This window comes from Bufo bufo, chromosome 7 (genome assembly GCF_905171765.1).
Source record: "Bufo bufo chromosome 7, aBufBuf1.1, whole genome shotgun sequence".
Taxonomy (NCBI): Eukaryota; Metazoa; Chordata; class Amphibia; order Anura; family Bufonidae; genus Bufo; species Bufo bufo.
In genome coordinates this window covers 27,407,935-27,435,603 of record NC_053395.1, presented here as the reverse complement: position 1 = coordinate 27,435,603, position 27,669 = coordinate 27,407,935, and the positions used below count along the sequence as shown (strand labels likewise).

At 42.9% G+C, this 27,669-nt stretch overlaps 1 protein-coding gene across 2 annotated transcripts; it reads right to left on the bottom strand.

Annotated features, from left to right (window-relative positions):
- Positions 1-993: 993 nt before the first annotated feature.
- On the bottom strand, positions 994-25,354 carry SBK1 (SH3 domain binding kinase 1). 2 transcript variants are annotated; one of them, XM_040441094.1, is made up of 4 exons: positions 23,952-25,354; positions 6,934-7,136; positions 6,563-6,765; positions 994-6,076 (listed from the first exon to the last, which is right to left on the bottom strand). In XM_040441094.1, exons 2-4 carry the CDS (start codon positions 7,127-7,129, stop codon positions 5,297-5,299), a joined length of 1,179 nt encoding a protein of 392 aa, XP_040297028.1. In that variant the 5' UTR covers positions 7,130-7,136; positions 23,952-25,354; the 3' UTR covers positions 994-5,296. The 2 variants fall into 2 exon arrangements, with proteins under 2 accessions (XP_040297028.1, XP_040297029.1); XM_040441095.1 differs by lacking the exon at positions 23,952-25,354 and adding an exon at positions 22,476-22,520.
- Between the last annotated feature and the right edge of the window lie 2,315 nt (positions 25,355-27,669).

Genomic DNA, 27,669 nt, shown 5'->3' with positions numbered 1-27,669 from the left:
GAGAAATAAATTAAAGACCTCGAGGACAGCCTGCAGCGGGGTTCCTAAGAAGACACACGGAGGGGTCATGCATCTGAACTAATAAATATGGCGCAAGTTATTTTGTACCAGGTGCGAACCCGATCACAGCAATCCGAGAGTGAACCTGGTTCAGGTGTTCTGAAGTATTACACGGTCCCTGTTGAAATCAATGGGTTTGAATGAGCCCTTACGCTACTTACACATTGGCGGCAGCAGGGTCCGGCAGGCTGTTTCCCCGCCGGAACAGCCTGCCAGATCCGTGCTAATGCTAGCCCACCATGCCGCTGCAGCATGCTGTAGTTTTTGTCCGGCTGCCTCTCGGCATGTTTGCCATGCTGCGGCCAGACCTCCGGCCGACCCCCATTATAGTGAGCGGACATCGGGTGGCACGTTGGGCTAGCATTAGCATGGATTAGAACAGCCTGCCGGACCCTGCTGCCGCCAGTGTGAAAGTAGCCTTAAAGTACTTGTCCAGTGCAGAAAAACAATTTTAATATTCCTATTAGGAAATTCGGAGTTAAAGGCTATGCACACCTTTTGGGGGCATTTTGTTATTATTATGTTTCGCTCATTTTGAGCTAAAACTTGTTTTTTTCAAATGTTTTTTTATGAAAAATGTTAAGCCCTTTGCTCTGTACAGCATTGAGATTCTCTAGTAGCAGGATCTGACTTTTCACTCTGTTCCGTCAGGCAGCTCAGATGATGGCTCTTTAGCTTTGATCTCTGACCTGCTAAACTCTTATTATAATATTATAGCTCAAGTCTTATCTTGCTGATATGAATGTGCTTTAAATGAGTGTTTATGACCTTTTAGTAATTTAGAGATAAGGATTATTAGATGACCGGCGCAAAGTGAAAGTAAAAAGTACGATTCACACAGCTAGAAAAACAGTTAATTCTTTGTGACAGAATGGCTCAATATTTTTAATAAAGACCAATTGAAAAATATGATTTACCATAAGCCCAAAATTAGTAAAATGCAATTATAAAACATTGCCCGCAAAGGTGTACATAGTCTTTAATAAAGGTGGTCGTCTGTTGAGGATCCTCATCTCCTCCTGACCATAGTGAAGAACAGCTACAAAGAACATCTGTCGCTCTGGAGGACCTGTGCTGTCCTGCATTACACAGACAATCCATATCCATTTATTTAAATGGACAGCGTGCAATACTTCATTTCCCCTGTGGCAGCGCTGCAGGGAAACTCAACGTTTTCCCCACTGATTACATATGATCACTGGGAATCCCAACAGGAGGACACTTTGTGATCAGTTTATTGTCCTGAGGCCCATCTAGTAGAGGTTTTCCAAAGTAGAGAAAACCTTTAACATAGAATTCCTCAACAGGATTTTTGTAAAGCATTCGAAAACAGACAACCCCTTTAAGGGGCTGCAATATCACTTCATAGAGACCCCAACAATCCGTCATTTAGCCGCAGGTTTAAAGAGAGGTATGTGGAACAAAAGGTGCGATATTCACATTTAAAGAAAAAGTCCACATATAGGAATATGTTTTTCTACATCTATACATAACTGTATACGGTATCTATATATATATATTATTAACAGGTCAGCTAAACTGAGGTAACGGTACTAAGCTAGCCCTAACCTTGAATCAGAAATACCCTACACGCGAGTTAAAAAGTTAATCAATTATCACCTTATCTACATTATTGCACTAATATTGTGAACATTGAAGACGTCTAAGGCAAATAGGGGAGTATGCTACTTAAGTCGTCTATACCACTTGGAGGAATATACAGGGTCTCACTCTAGGGGGAAAAAACGTGACTTATATCTAGGCCCTAAACCCAGGGAGAGACAAAAAGGAAGGACGATTGGGCTTCATGTACCAAAACTGTCACAGGAGAAAAAGTGGCTATGTTGCCCATAGTAAACAATTAGAGCCCGGCTTTCATTTTCTAAACAGCACAGGAAAAATGAAACACGGAATCTGACTGGTCTGTAGGTTACTAGGGCTTAGAAAATAGACTAGCCATAGCAACCAATTAGAGCTCAGGTTTCATTTTGTAAACTACTCTGGAAAAATGAAATATGGATTCTGATTGGTTACAGGAGTCTAGGTTTCTATGGTAGTTCAGAAAATAGACTACCTATAGCAACCAATCAGAGCTCAGCTTCCATTTTGTAAACTACTCTGGAAAAATGAAATATGGATTCTGATAGGTTACCTGGAGTCTAGGTGACTAAGGTAGTTAAAAAATAGACTGGCCATAACAACCAATCAAAGCTCAGGTTTCATTTTGTAAACTACTCTTAAGAAATGAAATATTGGTTTTTGATTGGTTACCTGGAGGCTAGGTTTCTAGGGTAGTTCAGAAAATAGACTACCCATAGCAACCAATCAGAGCTCAGACACTAGAAAAGTGAAACAAGGAATTTGATTGGTCACCTGTAGTCTAAGTTTCTAGTCTCTAGTCTGGAAAACAGACTAGCTGTAGTAACCAATCAGAATTCAGCTTTTATTTCATAACATGTATTGAAAAAATTACATGTGGGCCCTTATTGGTTATTATGGGCAACCAATAAAAGTCTGATTTCTTTTCAGGGTGAATGAAAGCAGAGATCTCATTGGTGGATAGGGACGAAAATGAGACCACTTTTCCTTACAGACAGTGCTAAGACGGGAGACCCATTATTGTGCTCTGACTGCTTGTTTCCAAGGACGTAAACACACTTTTTGTTTTCGAAAGTTTTGTAGACATCTAAAAAATTATTATCTTTATTAAGAACTTAGATATCTTGAAAGAAGGAGCTTGACCCGATGGCGGCCATCTTGTGTTCATCTGATGTGTACACCGCTTTTTTTTTTGGTAACGGGCACTGGTAATAGTTACGGCACTTCCACTGTTATAGCAATGCTGTAGCCCTTAATATGGTTTGTATTGACTGAGGCCGTAGCAGCAAGTCCTCAGATACCCAGAGCAGGCTTGGAAACTGTTGTAGACACTTAGCGAGGGAGCGCTTCACAAACCTGTATGACCGCCATTTTATGTACTTCATGAACTGAAGAGGGAGAATTTCATCCATCACATAGTCAGAATTAGCACCCTTTACCAAAACTTTTTGTGCTAGCTTTAGCCACATGGCACTGGCACCTGCCCCTCTGGGTTTACGTATCGTCTGCAACTTAGATTGAGCCATGACAGCTGTTGACGGATACTTTATGAAGCAGATCCGAACAAAATCCTGACAGATCTCATGATAGGTCCCCATTGGTAGCAAAAACCAATGGGAACCCAACAGAAAGTACCCCCGATGCCAGCATGTTGTCATAGGGCTGATGCAAATGGCGACATCTGGAATTAAATTTTAGAAGGTCACGTGCCACTTAACACAAATCTAAATTCACGACCTGAAGAAGATCAAACCTGTTAAAAAATTTTACCTCATGTAACTGCCATACTTGGATGATACTTTATAGAAAAATGGTAAAATATGGCGCCCATTTTGTATGGGATATTTTCAATAGTAATCATTTCCAGTCAAGGATTGACACATGAACATAGTGGGCGGCCATTTTGTTGGCTAAACCAATGATAATAAAGACATCTAGTTCCTCCATTTAGATGAGACCAAGAGTTGGACTGGCACACAAAGTACCCGCCAGCATTCTTCAAGGATTGACACATGAGCAAGGTGGGCGGCCATTTTGTTAACTAAACCGATGATAATAAATAAATTTGGTTCCTCCATTCACATGAGACCATGAGTTGGGATTCGCACACAAAATGGCTGCCAGCATCCTTAGATATAGAATGCCTTTAAATAAGTGAAGAAGGTGTGACAATAAGTGTAAGGATAACTTAGTATGAGGCTTCCCAAATGACATGAGTACCCAACAAAAGAAGGGAAAGTGGCATACACAACTAAACAGTAAAACATCTGCTACATGTACTCTGCATAGGCAATTTTCGGGACAGGGAAAAGATTACTGCTTGTCCTCCTGCTTCCCTCGATCACCCTCTCTGTTAGAATGACTGTCAAGGCAATGTATGCTATATGTGCATTCAACCAGTCTTGTGGTGGAGGATGCGGGGGATGGGCAGACTCCATTGCGTCGTTCAATTTAATAACCCTATGGTGGGGGATTGTCAGTCATTGATAACTTAGAGGGTGACCTGATATCAGCACTATGGACTGAAGAAAGATACTGGAGGATGCCAAAAATGATTTCATACGGGGGACAATTGAATTAAACACCTTTCAGAAATCCTAGAGGAACATTCTATAGTCCTCCAAAGGTTACGGCAGGTTCTACGTTTCCATGGAAACTGCCGGAGCCGATAAGTGCCACTTTCACAATTAGCTACGTGAGCCTGCCAATAAGAAGAGACCCGACACCCTTTGTAGTGAAACCTCCGGGGCTCTTCTGCACAATGGCCATTTTCTAGTTTTAAAATTTCCCATTTTTGGTGTCTACTCAAATAAACACGTGACCCTTAAAGTGAAGCCTGATAGGCTTAAAGGGAATGTAAAATTTGTTCAAAATGAAAAGATTATTTTCAAGAGAAGACTCTTAGATTAAGAGATTACCCTGGTGCAGCTTTCGGGATGAGTTACAATGCAAGCCCTTATTCGTTTGGAGGGTTGGTCAGCCATAGATATGGTGCTAAGGCAACTAGGAAAAGAACTCATAGCAACAGTATTGTATACAAAAGAGAAAAACAAACGGCTTGAAGGATTGCTAAGGTTACAGCCTCATGATTTCCATAGTTACCTTAGCACCGTTTTTTTTAAGCCTTGGTGCATTTCTTTCCATATTGAACAACGTAGTACAAGATCTGGCTGCAGGTCAGTCAGGTGCTTTCAGACGCTTATGAAGAAACTACACTTTCGGGGTATGTAAGATTGCACTTGCCCTGCCTGTGCTGTTTTCATCTTTTTAGGATGGGTAGGGTTTGGTTGTAGAGTATGACCAAAGATGTTTGTGTGAACACTGTCTCCCTTATATCAGTCTTTACAAGTTCTATATAAGTCCTTCACCCCAAAGTAGAAGCAGCACTTAAGTCACCAACTCTGACAATCTTTGCAAGTTTTGATCGAAAAGCTCAATCACAAATGGAAACTAACCAGATATGTCCATTATTTCTTTCAGTGAGTGTTTTCACACCATTTTTTTTTTTGCTTGTAGGCTCATGACCATTAATTGCTAAGAGGTCTACCCTGCTTTACATCTTAAACCAGGAGATGACCTTTACTGGAGAGAACGACATCAGTTCCCAGTGGAGTAGAATCCAACAGGGTGGTCCATGTTACACACAAATCTCAATGGCGGTGGCCAGCAACATTTGAGTTTTATTCTTGTCCTGACGCCCATCTGTCCTGCCAGAACCAGAAGATGGCTGGCCAGGTTCAGGCAGAGAGTGTGGAACACGTGGTGAGGAGCCTCCCTCAGTAAGTATTGTCCTCTTGAGGGGAGTGGGATTCTCATGACGTTGGGGCACGGGTGGTAACTTTTCTCCTGTCTGTTTGCGAGAGCGGTAAGAAGGTCTACGACGAACTTCTGATAGTAAGTCATATTTAATGTAGAAGAAGACCTCCTTGACCGGGCTCCTTTTTTCTGACTCTAAGGAAAGAAGGCGTTGGAACATTCGTAGAGCATTGTCCGAGAAGCGGCGCCACTGAGAAGGAAGACCAGGTAGACGACCCTTCTGCCAGTGCACAAACTCCTCAAAGAAGGCATCTCCTGGCGAGGCTGACTCCCAAGGAAAGTTGCCTGTGAGTACACAGAAGATTAGTACTCCAAAAGCCCAGACGTCCAAGCTTGTCTCTACTGGAAAGCCTTCTGACCGTCCAGCTTGGCATACTTCTGGTGCTGTATATGGGATTGTGCCACTCACTCTTTTAACACGGCAGCCCACTTTACGCGTCATGCCAAAGTCTGCCAACTTAACTCGCCGACACTCACGATCAAATAGAAGAACATTCTCTGGTTTGATGTCACGGTGAACTAGGCTTTTGCTGTGCATAAAATCCAGAGCTAATCCTAGTTGTTGAACACATCGTTTCACCATGTCTTCTGGGAGACCCACCTGGAAAGAAGAATAAAAAGTTGGTTGCTGGGAAGAAGTGTATCAATAAACCACATGAAACAAAATATGTAGAGCTCAATGAACCCCAAAGCAGTGCTCTGGTAGTGAACCAAAGTCCATATATAAGCATCTTCTGGTTAAAGCAATGGATTAACACAAATCCCAAGCTAAAGTGTGAGGAATACTGGATTTGAGCTGCAGTGTAGTATCATCCCCCTAACAAAAGCAACAGGTCAAAACAGAACAAAAAATCAAGCCAAAAAAAAAAAAGAGTTAGTTCATCAATAGACGGGGCACAAACTAACAAGCTCAATAAACAGACCATGGACAAGCCAACGCACTCTATTCTGCTGAATGACTCATGAACCCATGACTCATAAACCATGAACAGATTCAGACAATTCAGGGACTCACAACACAACATATTATTAAGAAATGGCCTTCTACTCATGCATTCAGACTCACCAAATAGCAGGTTCATCTCACCTGTGGTGGAATAATATCAAAAAGGTCTCCAGCTGGTGCATATTCTTGAGCAAAGACATAGCAGTCCTCTGTCTGGAAGAGCACATGAAATGCTCGGATAATGAATGGACTACAAGATAGAGCGCTCGTTACGCTGAACTCCCGCAGGAAACTTTTCAGCTTGGTCTTGTTCTTGTTCACAAACTTCAGAGCCATCTTGTTGCCTAAAATTGAGAACAGGATTCTTAGATATAGTGCTGCTGCATCAGAACCCCCTACAGCTATGCCCTTGTCTAGTCCAGAACATACACATTTTCTGCCTGTTACTGGGTTTAATAAGGTAACATTCAAACTGAGGGTATGAACATTTACCTTTTCTTAGACTGACTTACCAGTGCTCTTATGGGACACCAGCTCCACCCTGCCATACGTTCCCTTTCCCAGCTCTCGAATGAGCTCATAGTGCTTCTGTACTTCGCCCCCGGGCAGGCTTCGGATAGCTAGCGCCTGCATGTCTTCCGTAATCACAGGTACACCACAGCAGCCTAGCTTCCGGGACGGTTCTTGATCCACCGACCCAGCACTCATGCTCACACTACAAGAAAAGAAAATACTTTGTGATAACCAAGAACGTCCAAAACAACCAAAGGCAATAGAAGCATTTGTAAAATAACTGTATAAAGACGATGCAACAGGGCAGAAGCCTAAAAGAAGAAAAATGAAATCTGTTATGTGTATATCAAGAACTGGATCTGGGTTTGCAGCATTGTGACCACAAGGACAATCAAAGGGCAGAATGTAGGACAAGGGGACAGCTCTTCTTCTAGACAGGTGTCCTCCAACCTGTTGTTCTCCAGCAGCCATGAATTGGTTCTGCCATGTAAGGGTTGTAACACTACTTATAAATTAGGATACCTCAAGGACACTCAAAGGACAAAATATAGGGAAATTAGATAACTCTTCTTCTAGTCATGTGGCCTCCAACCTGTTGTTCTCCAGCTGTTATGAAACTACAACCCCAAGCATACTCTGACAGCCATGATCCGGGCCTGCCATGCAAGGTTTGTGATACTGTACTTATAAATTAGAACACCTCAAAGACTCTCAAAGAACAGAATGTAGGGCAATGGGACAACTCTTTTTCTGGACAAATGGTCCTAAACCTCCTAGCATACTCTGACAGCCTTCCTGGATGTTCTGGGAGCTCAATCGTGCCCTACTATATCCCAAAAGGGAGTCTAAATTTAACCTTGATGGGAACCCTAAATGACTGATCTAGTTCCTTATTTATAGATATGCCACATGAAACGTTGGAGCTATTGTTTTTGAAGGAGACAATAGGACATAAATGCAATATTTTTTGCAATCCTGGAACCACTTAGCTCCCAATTATAGCAAGGTTATGGGCATGTGCCGGTCTACAGACTCTTGTCTCTCAATTGGAGAACCATGTTTCCATCAATTAAAACATTGGAAGCTTAATGGATATCCATCTATTAGCCTGCATTATCTTAAATGGGGTGGGCATTGATATGGATTCACTGAATCAAGGACAAATCATCAGATATAAGTCCTATTGGCAAGGCTTTCTAGGAGCTCGCCATACCTGTCCATCACAGCTCGGGGTCTGATGAGACTGGTTTTGGGATATACATTATACACAAATGAGGGGTGTCACTAAGGCTCTCTGGTAATATAAATGTCAATACCCCATCATATGGATCCACCACACAGAACTTTTACCTAAATGCCATACAGGTCTCTTGTCTTCTGTCTATGACCTTCATACGTCCCTATATCTGGAACTCTTCAAGTGTAAAATGTCAGCTTTTTTGGGACCAGTTTTAAGGTTACATCTTGATTCAGCTACAATTAAAAAATTTCCTTTGGGAATGCCGACATATCTGTTCCTCATCGATTCACTGCGTTCTTATGAAATGAAGCAATCTACAAAGTGGCCGCCCTCCTGTGTGGAAGCCATATGTGTCCCATTAATGGGTTTGGAAAGGAAGACTAGAGAACAGAATAGATTTAAAGGGAAGGCGGAAGGAGCTGAGAGTATAAACTTGGAGTCCTGTCAATATTCCTGACATATGGTTAATATATAATGAGTCCCCGGCGTCCCGTTGATGTTCAGTCTCGGAGTGCGCTTAGTCTTTTTAGCACTCATATCTGATGTCGGGGGCACAGAACCACTGAGTTATTGATGAAACCTATATAGTATATACAACTGACCGCAAACAGCAGTGCATTTGGGCCCCAACTTGTGGCCATTTTGAGAGATGAACCATTACCTAACATTGATCAGGCCTGAGTCATGTTCCTGAGATTACAATACTGCTGGGATTTAGATTCTGCTTTATTGTTTCCTTCAATGGAAGGAAACTCCGAAGATGATCACTATTATTATATTGTGCTTTATTTTTTTTTTATATCAGATCATTTTTATTTATTTTGTCATTTTTTAAAGAAAAAACAAGTAACACAAACTCTGCAGTCTGAAGAAAGTCCATAGTGAAATCTTATGATCAGATGATACAGTTTTTCTCTGAACTCTGTGTGGTTCCTCTTCTCGTATATTGTTGGTCGTCTTCTAGGCCCATGTACATTTAACCCTTTCATTCATTCTAATGCATAAGACTCTACATACTGATCCAGTGCGATAGTTATATTCCACCCAGAGTATATATCACCCCAATGGTATACATCACAAAGTTATAACATGCAATAACAGACGTTAGTCTGCCCCAGCAGAGTACTAGCTGCTAGACATCCAGTACTATCTTTTCCCGTCACCTAAAAGTATCCTTATTGTCACCCCTATAGGCTACATTATAATGCTGCAATCATGAGTTCTATATTTCGTTTCTGATATACATATCTTTCCAATCGTATCAATGTGTGAATCTTCTCCACCAGTTCCCTAACTTTTGGGGGATGTTGATTAATCAATTTTCTTGCTTGATACAGTATACGCATAAGAGCTAATCTTTTTTTCTGGCGTTAATTGCAGCGTTTTAACATATCCCAAGATACAGAGTGTTGCTGTCTGATCTACCCGTACACCAAATACCGTATGTAACAGGTCTATAACCTCGGTCCAGTAGCGTCTTAGTCTAGGGCAGTTCCACATAAGATGAATTAGATCAGCGTTAGGTGTCCCACATCTTGGGCAGTCATCATCCTCCCTATACCCCATTTTTTTCAGTACAACCGGGGTTCTACAGTGCTGCCCATAATTATTAGTGATGAGCGGGTGGCGCCATATTCGATTTTGCGATATTTTGCGAATATTCGATTGAATATTCGTCTTATACTCGTCAAAATCGAATATTCGTCATTATTCTATTTATCTCGAATAATATGCGATTTAATTTTTCGCGTATTGCGATTTTCTTTAAACTGTATAAGGCAACTTTCATATTGGTTGGCTAATATGTGTATTTTACGAATATTCGCTGTATTGCTATAACTTCGTTTTTTAGAATATTACGAATATTGTAAAATACACATAATTTAGCTAATATAGTGCTATAATCTTTTTTTTTATAGTCAATTTTTGTCTCTTCTGAACTTCATTTTTGGAAAAAATTGACACTATTAAAAAAAATACTACAGCACTATATTAGCTAAATTGCAGTCTATATGTGTATATTATGAATATTCGAAAAAACTAAGTTGTAGCAATATAGCGAATATTCGTAATATACACTCACCTAAAGAATTATTAGGAACACCATACTAATATGGTGTTGGACCCCCTTTTGCCTTCAGAATTGCCTTAATTCTACGTGGCATTGATTCCACAAGGTGCTGATAGCATTCTTTAGAAATGTTGGCCCATATTGATAGGATAGCATCTTGCAGTTGATGGAGATTTGAGGGATGCACATCCAGGGCACGAAGCTCCCGTTCCACCTCATCCCAAAGATGCTCTATTGGGTTGAGATCTGGTGACTGTGGGGGCCATTTTAGTACAGTGAACTCATTGTCATGTTCAAGAAACCAATTTGAAATGATTGGAGCTTTGTGACATGGTGCATTATCCTGCTGGAAGTAGCCATCAGAGGATGGATACATGTTCTCATTCTGTTTACGCCAAATTCGGACTCTACCATTTGAATGTCTCAACAGAAATCGAGACTCATCAGACCAGGCAACATTTTTCCAGTCTTCAACAGTCCAATTTTGGTGAGCTTGTGCAAATTGTAGCCTCTTTTTCCTATTTGTAGTGGAGATGAGTGGTACCCGGTGGGGTCTTCTGCTGTTGTAGCCCATCCGCCTCAAGGTTGTGCGTGTTGTGGCTTCACAAATGCTTTGCTGCAGACCTCGGTTGTAACGAGTGGTTATTTCAGTCAACGTTGCTCTTCTATCAGCTTGAATCAGTCGGCCCATTCTCCTCTGACCTCTAGCATCCACAAGGCATTTTTGCCCACAGGACTGCCGCATACTGGATGTTTTTCCCTTTTCACACCATTCTTTGTAAACCCTAGAAATGGTTGTGCGTGAAAATCCCAGTAACTGAGCAGATTGTGAAATACTCAGACCGGCCCGTCTGGCACCAACAACCATGCCACGCTCAAAATGGCTTAAATCACCTTTCTTTCCCATTCTGACATTCAGTTTGGAGTTCAGGAGATTGTCTTGACCAGGAGCACCCCCCTAAATGCATTGAAGCAACTGCCATGTGATTGGTTGACTAGATAATTGCATTAATGAGAAATAGAACAGGTGTTCCTAATAATTCTTTAGGTGAGTGTAGACTGCAATTTAGCTAATATAGTGCTGTAGTATTTATTTTTAATAGTGTCAGAAGAGACAAAAAAATTTGACTATAAAAAAAAGATTATAGCACTATATTAGCTAAATTGCAGTCTATATGTGTATTTTATGAATATTCGCTATATTGCAATAACTTTGATTTTTAGAATATTACGAATATTCGAAAAAACTAAGTTGTAGCAATATAGCGAATATTCGTAATATACACTCACCTAAAGAATTATTAGAAACACCATACTAATACGGTGTTGGAACCCCTTTTGCCTTCAGAACTGCCTTAATTCTACGTGGCATTCTACCAAGCCAACCCATTAGTGATAGTAGTCATTTTTACTATCACAAAATTTGTGATACTAAATTACTAGCACTAATTTAGTGATATTAAAGTAAATTACTAATATGACTAATAGGTTCAGATGGAAAAAAAACCACGAATATTCGTTATAACGAATATATTTTAATATATTAGAAATATTCGCGAATTTACAAAGTTGTAATATTCGTACAAATATTTCGCTATTCGAATATTCGCGCTCATCCCTAATAATTATTCATACCCCTGGCAAATTTTGACTTAACGTTACTTTTATTCAACCAGCAAGTTATTTTTTGACGGGAAATGACATAGGTGTCTCCCAAAAGATAATAAGACGATGTACAAGAGGCATTACAGTGGAAAAAAAAAACATTTCTTAGCTTATATTTAAATTTGAGCAAAAAATACAAGATGTTCCACACTGTGGAAAATCTCAGAGGACGTGGTCGCAAGCCCAAAGTGACACCTGTGCTGGCCAGGAGGATAGTTAGAGAGGTGAAAAAGAATCCAAGGATCACCACCAAGGCCATCCTGGGGAATCTGGGCTCTGCTGGTGGCAATGTCTCAAGGCAGACAATCCAACGGACACTGCACAATGCAGACCAAGGAGGACGCCACTTCTCCAGATAAGGCACACAAAAGCTTGCTTGACCTTTGCAAAAGCTCATCTGGACAAAGAAGAAGACTTCTGGTCTTCTGTGTTATGGTCAGATGAAACAAAAAATTAATTGTTTGGTCACAATGATGTTTCCTTCATTTGGTGTAAACAAGGAGAAGCCTTCAACCCAGAGAACACCATCCCCACTGTCAAACATGGTGGTGGGAACCTAATGCTTTGGGGGTGTTTTTCAGCCAATAGACCAGGGAACCTGATCACCGTAAACGGCATCATGAAAAAAGAGCAATACATGAGGATTCTCAACGACAACATCAGGCGTCTGCAGAGAAACTTGGCCTTGGGCACCAGTGGACATTTCAGCATGACAATGACCCAAAACACACAGCAAAAGTGGTGAAGAAACGGTTAGCAGACAACAACATTGACGTTTTGGAGAGGCCCAGCCAGAGTCCAGACTTGAATCCAATTGAGAATCTGTGGAGGGAGCTAAAGATCAGGGTGATGGCAAGAAGACCCTCCAACCTGAAAGATTTGGAGCTCATTGCTAAAGATGAATGGGCAAAAATACCTGTGGAGACCTGCAAAAAGCTGGTCTGCAATTATAGGAAGAATAGCCAATAAAGGCTTTTCTATTGATTATTGAGAAGGGTATGAATAATTTTGGACTGGACACTTTTTGCTCAAATGTAAATAAAAGCTGAGAAATGTTTTTTCCCCACAATAATGCCTCTTGTACATCGTCTTATTATCTTTTGGGAGACACCTATGTCATTTCCCGTCCAAAAATTTCTTGCTGGTTGAATAAAAGTAACTTTAAGTCAAAATTTGCCAGGGGTATGAATAATTATGTGCAGCACTGTATATACCCTATGGAGCAGATATAGTTGGGAGACTCTATGGGCCTCACTTCCTGCCACTGATGTGAACTCCTCTAACACTTTATCCCATTGTTCTACAGTCAGGTCAGATATATCCTTCTTCCACTTGTCGTATAACCGTAAAGGGTGTTTTTTTTTTTTTATTGCATCTCCATTAGGCTCTTATAGTGAAGAGAAATAATCCCACTGGCGCCCCCTTGTGAACTAGTAAGGTCTATGATAGAATGTTTAGTGGCAGGTGCTATCTTTCATTGCTGTTCCTGTGTATGGCATGCCGGAGTTGCAAATAAAATTAAAATTGTCTTTTCGGTAGTATAAATTCTTTTTGCAGCTGGGTATATTCCTTAAGGCCACTCTCACACGGGCGTCGCGTGTGAAGACCGGACAAGAAGCTGGTGCGTTGTGGGAAAATGCATGATTTTTCAGTGCGAGTGCAAAGCGTTTTAATGCGTTTTGCACGCGAGTGAGAAAAATCGGCATGTTTGGTACCCAGACATTCTTAATACAGAATGCTTAGTAAAATGTCCATTGAGGGGTTAAAAATAATAAACAAATTTAACTCACCCCATCCACTTCTTTTGACCTTCTTCAGGACCTGGCTAAAGGACCTTTAATGACGTCACTGCGCTCATCACATGGTCCATCACATGTGATGAGCACAGTGATGTCACCACAGGTCCTTTTCTCCAAAAAAGAAAGAAGACATGCCAGGCTGTGCGTTCAAGTGGATTAAGGTGAGTTTATTAATTGTTTGTTATTTTTTAACCCCTCCATCACTATTTTACTAAGCATTCTGTATTCAGAATGCTATTATTTTCCCTTATAACCATGTTATAAGGGAAAATAATAAAGATCGGGTCCCCATCCCGATCGTCTCCTAGCAACCGTGCGTGAAAATCGCACCGCATCCGCACTTGCTTGCGATTTTCACGCACCCTTATTCACTTCTATGGGGCCTGCATTGCGTGAAAAACGCACAATATAGAGCTTGCTGCGATTTTCACGCAACGCACAAGTGATGCGTGAAAATCACCGCTCATGTACACAGCCCCATTGAAGTGAATGGGTCCGGATTCAGTGCTGGTGCAATGCGTTCACCTCACGCATTGCACCCGCACTGAATTTTCGCCCGTGTGAAAGGGTATCATTATCAAATAACTGATGTATGCGGTCCATCCATTCACACGTCTGTAATTTGGGTCCGCATTCCTTCCGCAATTTGCGGACCCATTCACTTTGAATGGGGCTGGAACGGATGCGAATTCGCATTTGCGGACCAGAAAAGGCATTTTCTATTATAGTGTCTGTGATGTGCGGATCGCACATTGCAGGTGTCCGTGTTTTGCGGATCCACAATTTGGGGATCCGCAAAACACTTACGGATGTGTGAATGGACCCTAAGTCCGTATGCTTCCCATATCTGGGCATTTGCTACTTTATCCAAATCCTTAAACATAAGGTTGGGCCAAATTACAGTGAACTTGTTATAACCCGTGAGTCCTGCAACAGTTCTAGCCTTCCACCAGACTCTGTGTATAGTACGGAGCAGGCCAAATCGGTTCCCTACTTTAACCATTGTACCATCCTCTATTGCGGACATTAGGCTTTTACCATTAATCAATTGTTTTACAATCCGTCCAGCTGTATTAAGGCCACCATCATCTCCCCAGCCCCTGATATGCTGCAATTGGGCTGCTAAGTAATATATCCAGGGGTCTGGGACATTCAGTCCTCCTTGAGTTTTGGGCCTACACAAAGTAGCAAGTTTTAGGCCTCCTGCACACGACCGTTTTTTCCCCCGTTTACTGGCCGTTTTTTTGCGTTCCGTATATGGAACCATTCATTTCAATGGTTCCGCAAAAAAAACGGAATGTACTCCGTATGCATTCCGTTTCCGTATTTCCGTTTTTCCGTTCCGTTTAAAGATAGAACATGTCCTATTATTGCCCGCAAATCATGTTTCCCGTGGCTCCATTCAAGTCAATGGGTCCGCAAAAATACGGAACACATACGGAAATGCATCCGTATGTCTTCCGTTTCCGTTCCGTTTTTTGCTGAACCATCTATTGAAAATGTTATGCCCAGCCCAATTTTATCTATGTAATTACTGTATACTGTATATGCCATACAGAAAAACGGAACAGAAACGGAAACACAACGGAAACAAAAAACGGAACAACGGATCCGTGAAAAACGGACCGCAAAACACTGAAAAAGCCATACGTTCGTGTGCAATAGGCCATATTCGTGGAATTCCTATCTTCCAGATAAGATTCCTGAATATCGCATTCACAGTATAGAAAAAACGGAGGGGCATCCAGATTGGAGCATTATGTAACATGTATAAAAGTTGAGGCATTAAAACCATTTTAAGTAGATTAGTACGGCCGATTATAGTAAGAGGTAGACGAGTCCAAGTCTGGACCTTCTGTCTAAATCTATGCAACAGCGGTATCAAATTTAGTTCCTCATAATCCTGATCGTTATTCGATATCTGAATGCCCAGATACTTGAAGGAAGTAACTATTTGTAAACCTGCCGCGTGTGCAGAAGCATCCCTCTTACTATTAGACATTAGCATCAGCACTGACTTCACCCAATGTATGGTATATTGTGCTTTTTTTATTACATTATTATTAATTTTACATCTCCAATATGGATGTGTGCTGCTGATTCTACAGGTGGCGACAGAAGATGATTGCAGCACTACATACTGTACCTTTGACATTCAGCAATGCCCCCTATAATGCCTCCAGCATGGCCCCCTTTAGTGCCCTGTATTCTCCCCCAAGGGGGCAAGTAAAACTAAAATCTGAGGCTGAGAGGCCTGTGTCCTGACACAGGAGGTTGTGTTAATGACATCACTTCATGAATGCGTGTTCCATTCTACTGCCTCAGTGACTTCAAGCCTAGGGACCCGTGGTCAATGAGGGTGAAAGGCGTGGCAGAGAGTCATCGGCTCCCGTGCCCTGCCGCAGTTTTCAACTGTATTGCTGTCTTGAGGCCACAGGTCCCCCCTCCGGAATTTAACTGTGTTTCTCAGGACAGTCAAGAGCCCCCAAAAAGCCTAGGGTGCATCCACCACTTACTGCACATGTGGACCACGGAGCGTTAGAGAGAGAGGGATTAGCCACCATGAGGATTACAACCACCCACACTGCCACCACCACTCCCATCCTCTATAGTTCCAGCCATCGTCATGCCTCCCCCACGCATTGCACATATATGTACAGTGTATATCTATGTTTGTATGCATGTATGTACAATAAATACAATATGCAGGCATGATACATGTAGATTGTAAGCCCTCACGGGCAGGGCCCTCTCTCCTCCTGTACCAGTCTGTAACTCGTCTTGTTCATGCTTAGTGCAATTGTCTGTATTATGTACAGTACAGACCAAAAGTTTGGACACACCTTCTCATTCAAAGAGTTTTCTTTATTTTCATGACTATGAAAATTGTAGATTCACACTGAAGGCATCAAAACTATGAATTAACACATGTGGGATTATATACATAACAAAAAAGTGTGAAACAACTGAAAATATGTCATATTCTAGGTTCTTCAAAGTAGCCACCTTTTGCTTTGATTACTGCTTTGCACACTCTTGGCATTCTCTTGATGAGCTTCAAGAGGTAGTCCCCTGAAATGGTTTTCACTTCACAGGTGTGCCCTGTCAGGTTTAATAAGTGGGATTTCTTGCCTTATAAATGGGGTTAGGACCATCAGTTGCGTTGAGGAGAAGTCAGGTGGATACACAGCTGATAGTCCTACTGAATAGACTGTTAGAATTTGTATTATGGCAAGAAAAAAGCAGCTAAGTAAAGAAAAACGAGTGGCCATCATTACTTTAAGAAATGAAGGTCAGTCAGTCAGCCGAAAAATTGGGAAAACTTTGAAAGTAAGGGCTATTTGACCATGAAGGAGAGTGATGGGGTGCTGCGCCAGATGACCTGGCCTCCACAGTAACCGGCCCTGAACCCAATCGAGATGGTTTGGGGTGAGCTGGACCGCAGAGTGAAGGCAAAAGGGCCAACAAGTGCTAAGCATCTCTGGGAACTCCTTCAAGACTGTTGGAAGACCATTTCAGGGGACTACCTCTTGAAGCTCATCAAGAGAATGCCAAGAGTGTGCAAAGCAGTAATCAAAGCAAAAGGTGGCTACTTTGAAGAACCTAGAATATGACATATTTTCAGTTGTTTCACACTTGTTTGTTATGTATATAATTCCACATGTGTTAATTCATAGTTTTGATGCCTTCATAGTCATGAAAATAAAGAAAACTCTTTGAATGAGAAGGTGTGTCCAAACTTTTGGTCTGTACTGTATGTGCACCGCTCATCATATGTACAGCGCTATGGAATGAATGGCGCTTTTTTAATAATAATAATAATAATAATAATATATATATATATATTCTCCAGTGTGTATGTATTAATATAATCATATCTCCCAACTTTTTGGATGATCAAAGAGAGGGGCACTTATGGTTCATTGTCTGAAAGATCCAATTTTCCTGCATATTTACAGACTTCAACAGTTTTCTCTTACGAAATGACGCAAAAATAATTAAATAAAGAAATCTCTAAAATCCCAACTGCATCAAATAATGAAATAATATGCAAGGCGGGCTCAAATATACAGAGAGGAACCAGACAAACACTTTCTGGGTCAATATTGTAAATGTAATAATGCAAATCTATGCCTCAGATCAAAAAGAGGGACATTTAAGGAGCAAAGAGGGACAGGGGGACTTGGGTCAGAAAGAGGGACTGTCCCTCCAAAAAAGGGACACTTGGGAGGTCTGATATAATGCATTGCTGTACGGTATGTGTATGCACTGTATAGGTACAGTACAGTGTACACGCATGTGTATATGTATGAATGTACAGTCTCATATATTTTTATTACTGTACGTCTCCTCATGATAATCGCCGTTTCCTTCTTTCTCCATTGAACTGACGCATTACACCAAGGGTTAACAAGTGAGGTTACAGCTGAATCTGTAATGGTCCTTTGGTGCGAGGAATTGACCATTAAACCAAAAACTCCTATTTCTTAATAGACTTCCAGACTTTCTCTAGAGGCTCCACGGTCGACCCGCTATAGTCAATAGCCCACCATGCAACGTGCTCGCCTGATGCCGCTGCACATCAACGAGGAGCACAGAGTTGAGACCCCGTGCTGATTAATGGAATAGCCTCGTGATACGCCATCAATTTCTGTCCTGAAACAACCCCTTTAAGTGTCATCAGCCTTAACAGCACATGTTAACAGAAGGTTAACTCTCCCATGATGGTCTTGTTGAGATAGCAGAGAACCACAGAGCTCTTTAGGCCTCAAGACTAGGGGTTGATGACATCACCACACCTATGACATCACTTTCATGTGCCAAAAGCAGGTTCACCATTGTGACCCAACATCCAGGGGACTTGAGAGTAGACCTGTGGCTATACCAGACTCCCTATCCACTCCTCCTAACGTAACTCAGTTTTGAGGCTCTTCCGTAGCAATTAAAGTTTTTCAGTGCTTGTTATAAAGGTCATGAGGCGTTTGGAGGTCACCACACACCAGAGAAGGTCACCCATAATAGTAATATAACGTTCAGGCCTGACATATAATCCCATTTACTACTATGCTTCAGTGTAGTCACGGCTTACTTAACATGGTGCTAACCCCAGGACTTTTTCTCCTGGCCTCCATACTTGACCGTCCCCCAGCTCCGCTGTATCTTGACGAGCAGTACATTTGACAGAGCGCCACTATTTCATGCCTTAAGATTGATCTGTCAAATGTACAAACTGACAGAGCTCGGTGCAGCTTTGGAGATGGTCAAGCGTGCATAAAAGGGCAAAAAAACATCAGCTGGACCAACGCTGGAAATGTTGGCCTGTGCATGGACAATGTAGACTTTCCTCCTTAAGGTGCCCATGTCTCATGACAGTTGGCATTACATATAGGTCCGGGGTTGTGTCACGAAACATATTCTACATTTTTCAAAAAAGCACCTGAATCTGAATCCTTTTGTAATTGCATGTAATTAAAATTTTTGTATAGCAGCTGAGCTACTCAACAAACTATATCTATATAGCGCCACCTGCTGTTTGTTATTATCCTTACTTTTTGTCCGTCTCACTGAGCTGGTCGCACACGCTCAGTTTAAATCTTGAACTGCCACCAGCCATATGTTCTGTCAGAACCTGTGGCACTTACAGGGAGAGGCCACAGCAGAAAGGACACGTCCCCTGAGCTGCCAGACTGAACATAATCTAGCAGAGCAATTGAAGCAATGGATGTGGAGATGTCTGGATCCATGTGAGGTACGGGGCTGGTTCTAGCTTTGTTCGAAAAGTATCATCATGTACTATATGATGTCTGGTTTTCATTTTTTACATCAATGATGGAATAACCCCTTTTAAGGGGATTTTCCAACATTTCACTCTTATGGCAAGTCTAAAGCCTAATCAATGCGGTCCGACCACTCTCTTGACTGTTTTCGCACAACTATAGTGAAGGGTGACTGCTGTCTTCTGAGAACTGGCAACCTCCACCAGTGGTTCTCACAAATACGTTAGCCGGACCACCGTCAATCTGACCTTTTTTCTAAAATCTGTTAAAGTGGTCCTCTGAGATTTAGGTCTAACCTCCAGGACTCCCACCTATCAGTACAACGATCTGCAGCCCCTTCATTGTCTTCCTGAGCGCGAGCAGCTGCTCCTGGAACCACAGTCGGTCCCATCAAATGGAGGTCCGGGAGGGTCATCCATGGAGGACCAAGTGTCACAGTCAAGAGGAGGGGGCTTACAGCCTGGTTTGTAAGGTCTCATGCATATGGCAGAGTGTGAAGAACCTTCAGGTCTGTACTATGGAGACATAGGCGTTTTGTGTGTCGCCATACAACCATGTTATGGAGGCCTTCTCCCATAGAAGCAATATAGGGACACGTGGCACCAAAATGGGAAAAAATAGAGTTTCCCTTAGTTTTTACCTGCAGTAAAAATATCGCACAGACGACATGTACGATCCCGGCCTAATGAGCCCACTTATAATGTGCCGTTGCTGAAGATAACGTATTAAATAACGCCGCTACATACCTGACAGGCAGTAACGCCATAGCATTTTTTATGACGGCTGCACAGAATCTTTTTATTTTTATTTTTTTATTTGCCTCTCCAATTCGCAGTCTCGGACACTGTGTACCGACGGGAGCAGAAAAAAAAAAAAAAATTTGTTCTAATGAGCGCCCTGTCGATGAAGAGGGCACAGACCGTCCATTATTGCGGCGCCGTGCAGGGAGTTAATGCACAGTTGGAACCCCGTGTCTCTTTGATATATAGGATTCGAGTACAGTCAGTTTCTCATCACCATCTCGCCCTGCGGAGGGAAAACGCTGGGAAAAATGAAGCCTATTGAATTCCCTCCTCTGCCTCATTGTCTGCAAAGTGTTAGGTTCCTGAACGTCTAATACCTGAGCAGGTATTTTATATATCACCTAACAGTGCCGCGATTAACCCTTCAAATACAGCAATGGGCGCGCATGCAGCGAGCGAGGGTCACATACATAGGTCAACAATGGCCATGTATAGAACTGGTGCCGCAGCAATACAGCAGATGGTGACAAACAGCAGATTAGTATGATTGTGTCATTGCAATATATTACAGGGGCAGGATTTTTAAAGGGGTACACCGAGTCACAGTCCTAGGCAACTAGCGCATGCAGTCACACAAAGCTCTAATGCTGGCCACGGGTCAAATAGGACGGCAATATTGCAACGGTGCTGGAATTTGTGGGATCAGGAGCTCTTGAGTCATACTAAATAATTATACAGCATACCCCTGTGACCGCCTCTTAATAAATAATAAAAGTCAGTCTGATTTCAGCTGCCACTAGAGGGAGCTCACTGCATAGAAATGTATACAGCTCCTATTGAACTCAAGGGTAAACCAGAATGCAGTGAGCTCCCCCTAGTGACCACAGAAATATCCTGAACTGCCCAGAAGGGTAGTTTCTGACCATTAGTAAATTCCATCTAAATTTTCCCATCTGAATCATGTCTTCGGGTTACACAAGACATGTGTATAAGGAAGCAGTGTGCAGCCGTGTCCCTTCCTCTTGGGAGTTATAGTTGCATACTTCCGGTATAGGATGCTATACATGCTATATAGAACTCCACTTATTCTGGATCAACAGAGTGTTCACAGCATAACATACAATGTAATCACATGCTGTAGTTAAAAGATTGATTGAACACTTCGTACTGATACCGCAATATGGTGTGTGTGTATATATATATATGTATATATATATATATATATATATATACACACCGGTATATATATGACTTTCCTATATGACATACACCATCGTGCTTATTCTGGATCAACAGTGTTCACTGCATAACATACAATGTAATTAAATAGTTAAATCATTGCTTGAACATACCGTACTGATACTGTGATATGGTGTATATATATATATATGTATATATAAATATATATATAATATGAGCTGTGTATACACCAGACTTCTTATTCTGGATCAACACAGAGTTCACAGCATAACATACAATGTAATCACACAGTTAAAAGAACATACTGTAAACCGACACTGTGATATGGTGCGTATGTATATATATATATATATGTTATATTTATTCTATCCATTTTTATAGCGCTACTATATTCCGCAGCGCTTTACAGACATTAGCATGAGCTGTATATATGCCATACAGCATTCTACTTATTCTGGATCAACGGTAGCAGTGACCTCTACAGGTAGGGGCCTATACACAGCGTAAGTCAGCACTTGGACATACAAAATTGATATCGGGATAGTCAGACATGATAAATATCCTTCGGCAGTGGCTGTCATTAATACCGATCATATCAGGTAGCTTGCAGAGACAGAGCAGGCAATACAGGGATCTGAAGCAGAGGCTAATAATTCCAGTCTACGATAACATCATCCTGCATCATACCGAACGTGGTCAGAAAGACAATATGGAAAGGCTATGGACATATTCCACGCCACCGTCCCAAAATCCAAAGTAGCCTCAGGTAACCCCTACCCAGGCATTTCATCAGAATACAGTACATGCATGCCATGCGGTGGGCAGAACCGCAACTACATTCATTCACATTAGGCTACATGCACACGAACGTTGTTTGTTTCCGTGTCCGTTCCGTGTTTGTTTTTTTTTGCGGATAGGATGCGGACCCATTCATTTCAATGGGTCCGCAAAAAACGCGTGCTGTCTGCATCGGTATGTCCGTTCCGTTGCCCCCGCAAAACACATACGGTTGCGTGCATGTAGCCTTATCCGGAGCGGGTACTTACTCAGGGAGATCTCACCGTACACAAGAGCCATTGTCTGCACGGATCTAGGCAAGGTCTATGCCCCCCCCTTCCTATCACGGAGCCACACCTCAGCGCACACCCAGCTTCAGACGGCCCCTAGAGCCATAGCACACCTGTACAGACAACACTCCAAACAGACGCAGTCCCCGGGGGGCGGTGAGATCGAGTGACACATGAATAAACCTACCGAGGTAACGCTACACCTGAGACCTGCAAGAGACTTCTATTGTCTATACCGAACCTGACCAAGACCAGACCATAAACCTCATCCTATGGCTGTCGGACCCTCTTACGCCTTTTATTATCAGAACCTTCCTCGCCTTTATAATGGCAAAATTGGGCTAATTCATTCCATATCTATCGCCGTACACCAAGTTCGAAATCCGCGGTCGACTAGCCATGCCTTTACAGGCCTTCCAATCGGCACAGGCTATTAATGCCCATTGTCTTTGATTTCTTGAAGACAAAGAAAGATGTGAAGCCTGAGGGACATTTTTGAAGATGGCCGACGGGCAGAGTTTTCCCATGTGTCCCTGACAATGTCCACATACGGATGCAGGTGCGTGTATACCATCGTAGTAGCCGAGCTATGCGTATAGGTGGGTAGAGATTTCGATAAGCTTCATTTACCGCCACGCTCTGTCCATTACAGCCGCGAAAGGGTCCATAATCTGGACGCTAGCTAGCCCATGGTTCAGGCAGGCGGAGGAGTGACTGCTGTCAGTAATGGGCCTCGCCGTTGATTTACACAGCCCATCTGCTTCCCGGTACAGCACAGTGCACAATGCTGCAGAGTTTCGCTCCCTCCGTGCACACAGCGCTGCCCTGTAGATGTCATTCACCGCCGTACAAACAGGCCCTGTGTGTGTATGTGCCGTATATACAGGAGTGACACTGCAGACCGGCCTCGCCGTATCCGACAACTCTTATGTACACACATAGAGTCCTGTTTTCCAGGATACAACCACAGGACTCCAGTGCACTATCCCCAATGCAAGGCGTCTACGTCCCATAGGGTGATGAAGGGTTAAACTGACTTTTTCTTCGGGATATACAAAATTTCGAGAGGTCGACGTCTAGACGGTTATTGCAATACCCCCTTTCCAGGGACTCGGGAGTAACACTCTGCAGGCCTCTGCACAGCCAGCGTGGCTTACAGGAGATGGTCTGCAGTTGCTGGGCAGAAAAGTGTTAACGGGGCGATGTTCCTTCAGCCTCCGCAAAAAAAAGAAAATGAGGTTAATGGGCTAAGTTGTGGTTAAGCGCATACAAAGGGTTAAATCGAGCATCACGAGCTGAGAACTGGGTCATGTACCGGTGCAAAGGTTTTTGGGAAGCAAAGATTCATTTCTACGGGAACCAGAGACTCGACCCTGACTGTATTATATCCACACTATCATTGGGGAAGGGGTATGGAAGAAAGGGTTAATAGGGTAATGGATAGGGCTTTCTTACCTGTAAGGAGTAGTATTCAGACTGTAGGTGAGAGTCCTCCCCTGTCTTCTCTCATCCCGTGTCCTGGAGACTCCTCGGTACCAGTAGGAATGGTCCAGTCACACATCAGACCAGTGCCCCTTCCATAAGCTGGGCCTGTCCTAACCGCTCCCCCCGTCCACAGAGCCTGCGATACAGCAACGCGCAGCCTGCCGTCTACCTGCACAATCTGCATTCACCACCATCTATTCCTCCACTTGTCTGTACTCTCACAAACCAGAGGCCGGAGTCTAAGTCTTCAGCTATACTGTCCCCTCTCCTATATCCCTGCCCTGCTGCTCAGTCGCTTGTGTCTGTATCCTATATCCCTGTCCTATCCCGTCTCCTATATCCCTGTCCTATCCCGTCTCCTATATCCCTGTCCTATCCTGTCTCCTATATCCCTGTCCTATCCCGTCTGCTATATCCCTGTCCTATCCCGTCTCCTATATCCCTGTCCTATCCCGTCTCCTATATCCCTGTCCCGTCTCCTGTATGTGAATCCTATATCGCTGTATTTCTATATTCTCCTGTGTCTGTATCCAGTATCATTCCCCAAAACTGACCTCCTATGTACCTGTCCTTATCTTCTCACCCTGTACCCTATATCACTGTCCTACTTTGTCTCTGCTGTCTGTATCCTATATCCCGTGTTCTCAGCCTGTATCCTATATCCCCGTCTTAGCCTGTATCCTATATCCCCGTCTTAGCCTGTATCCTATATCTCCGTCTTCTCAGCCTGTATCCTATATCCCGTCTTCTCAGCCTGTATCCTATATCCCGTCTTCTCAGCCTGTATCCTATATCCCGTCTTCTCAGCCTGTATCCTATATCCCGTCTTCTCAGCCTGTATCCTATATCCCGTCTTCTCAGCCTGTATCCTATATCTCCGTCTTCTCAGCCTGTATCCTATATCCCCGTCTTCTCAGCCTGTATCCTATATCCCCGTCTTCTCAGCCTGTATCCTATATCCCCGTCTTCTCAGCCTGAATCCTATATTCCGTCTTCTCAGCCTGTATCCTATATTCCGTCTTCTCAGCCTGTATCCTATATCCCCGTCCTACTCTGTCTCTGCTGTCTGTATCCAGTACCCGGGTCCTGCTGTGTCTCCTACATCCCTGCCTTCCTCAGCTTCTCTCTTTTGTCATTCCTCTGTAATCCCCCCAGCCTCCGTCTCGGTTTCACACTCCCTTGTTCTTCCCGTATCCCTCCCAGTATCCTTCTTTCGCTGTCTATTCTCTGTGACAGTCTCTCTCCTCCCTGTTTATCCTCTCTGCCTTCCCCCCTCCCCTGTGCTGTATCCTGTCTCTCTCTTCTGATCTCCCTCCTTCCTCCTGCTGTCTATGTCCACATCTCTCTCTCTCTCTGTCCTGTGATAACCTTGTGGCCCTCTCGCTGACACTCTAATTAACCTTGTAGTCCCTTCCCAATCCCCCCCTGTTAACCTGCGCTCTATGCTGCTTTGCTTTACCTGTCTCTAGCTCACCTGTATTATCTTCTCCGCTGCTTTCAATCGAACCCTCCCACCCCAATCTCTCTCTATGAATGGGTGTCTCAAATATTCAATAGTGGGCATGCTCAGCGCTCTCTGCCTTCCTACTCTCTCTTTACATTATTCTGCACCCCCATTATTTTATTATATGGCTGGCACCCCACTAGCCATTTCTTCTTCATATCACGTGACTTGGCTGCAGCTGGGTCCTAGAGGCTGGATGTTGGGTTTCTAGGTCAGCTGTGCGAGAGGGAGGGAGACCAGAGAATGCGTGCTGTCTCTTTAACAGCAGGTGTTCTGAGCTTTCCTTAACTCATTCAGCACCTCTAGGGGGCCCGTTGTCTGACAATTAAAGGGACGGAGCCTACTGGGATCACAGATTCCATTCCTGCATGTATAAATGTACATTGAGGAGGGGGGGGGGGGGGGGGGGGGGGGTCTGTGATGTAGCATAATAAGAACAGGTACTCTTATTATGTACAGCACGCCGAGATTCCTGTCTGACTTTGTACGTGAGCCTATTGTACGCTTCATTTGGGCCTTTGTACTAGCTCGCCGGCGCTCGGTCGTCCCTTTTGTGTGCGTCTCTTTAAGGCCGGCCATAGACATTACATAGCTGTTGCCTGAATTATAGTTTGTCTGATCGGCTTATCTGAACACGCGTGTTATTTCAGTAGAAGAGGGAGATAAGTGGCCACCATGGACCACGCAATGCTGCTTATCTTGGAGAGAAAAAAAAAATAGGACTATAGCCACCCAAATATGTCCGGCCTCGTCTAAAACTGTTCAAGATCACACTACTTCAAGAAAAAGCTCTCCTGTCCCATTATCCAACACTTTGACCGTGTTAAATTCCCCCTTTTTTTTTAAGAAGGAAAGCCAAAATATTAGCAGGAAACAGCGATCAGCTATAACCTGAGCAGAAAGTATCCTCCTGTTTCCCTACAGTGCCACCACAGGAAGACTGGAGAATTACACAACTCCATAGAAATCAATGAATTGTCTATGTAAGGCATGGATATGCTGAGTCCTCCAGAGCAAGAAACTCTCTTTGTAACTGCTTTCTGCTCCTGCAAATGGAAGACTCTCCCCCCCCCCCCCCCCCATATTCATTTAGTATACCCTACAATACATCATTTGAACATGGGCAATCCCTAAGGGTACAGAGATTTAGGCACCATTGGGGGCATTCAAATGCCCTCTTGCACTGGTCTAGTAAGGGGGCCGGTCATTGCATTTTATGTACCTAGGGCCCTTGTATATCCCAAAGGAAAAAGTCTCTAAGGAGCACCAGATTCTTAATTGATAAGTGAGATGTCCCACCAAGACAGATTCTTCTGAAATCGCAGAAATTACAGAGAATAGGAACAGATAGTAAGAACAGATAGTAGGAGTGGCATCTGTCACACCGACATGTATCTTGCAGCTGCTCTGGAGAGAAAAATGCAGATACTTCCAAGGAAATAGATTTCCAGGGAACGATCTTTGACAACAGAAAGTGCCGTGGAAATTTTTGACAACAGCAAAGTAGGAACTAAAGTTACCTCGTTGAAGGTTTCTAAATGGGGAGAGAGGCATCTAGTAGGTAGTATACAACACATACCCCGAGCACCAGAACCTCACATCCATATGTGCTTCTTCTAGTCTTCTGAGAAGGCTTTTCACTACATCTTGGGGCATCACTGCAGAGTCATGTCCACTCAGCCTCCTGTGCACTAGTATGGTCAGACAGTGATGTAGGGTCAACGATAAAGTTGATCTCTGGTATCTGCTCAGGTAGAGGTCAGGGATGGAGTTCTTTCACACCACGCAAGAACAACAACAAAAAAATACAAAAAACTAAAGTTTTGGCGAAGCTCTTCTCCACCAAACAGAAAACATGTTTTTATGGTGTCTATCAAGCCCATCGGATTCGTTAGTCAAGAGTTTGAGTGAATCCTCATTCATGAACATCAATGAGCTCATCAGTATGGTAAATTCATCTATCTATCTATCTATAGTATCTGTCTATCTCAAAACTATCTACAGTATCAATCAATCAATCACTATCTATCTCAAAACTATCTGTACTATCTATCTATTATCTATCTATCTATCTATCTATCTATCTATCTATCTATCTATCTATCTATCTAATATCTGCCCATTTCAGATCTATCTACCTACCTACCTATCTAATGTCTACCTATCTCTCTCATATCTATCTAT

Bases quoted from the DNA above. Each gene is read 5' to 3' on its own strand.
- SBK1 (XM_040441094.1), bottom strand. From the start codon at position 7,129: ATGAGTGCTGGGTCGGTGGATCAAGAACCGTCCCGGAAGCTAGGCTGC. The intron at 6,766-6,933 runs GTAAGTCAGTCT...TCTCAATTTTAG, and splicing joins GGTGTCCCATAAGAGCACTG to GCAACAAGATGGCTCTGAAG. The intron at 6,077-6,562 runs GTGAGATGAACC...TCTTCTTTCCAG, and splicing joins TTGATATTATTCCACCACAG to GTGGGTCTCCCAGAAGACAT.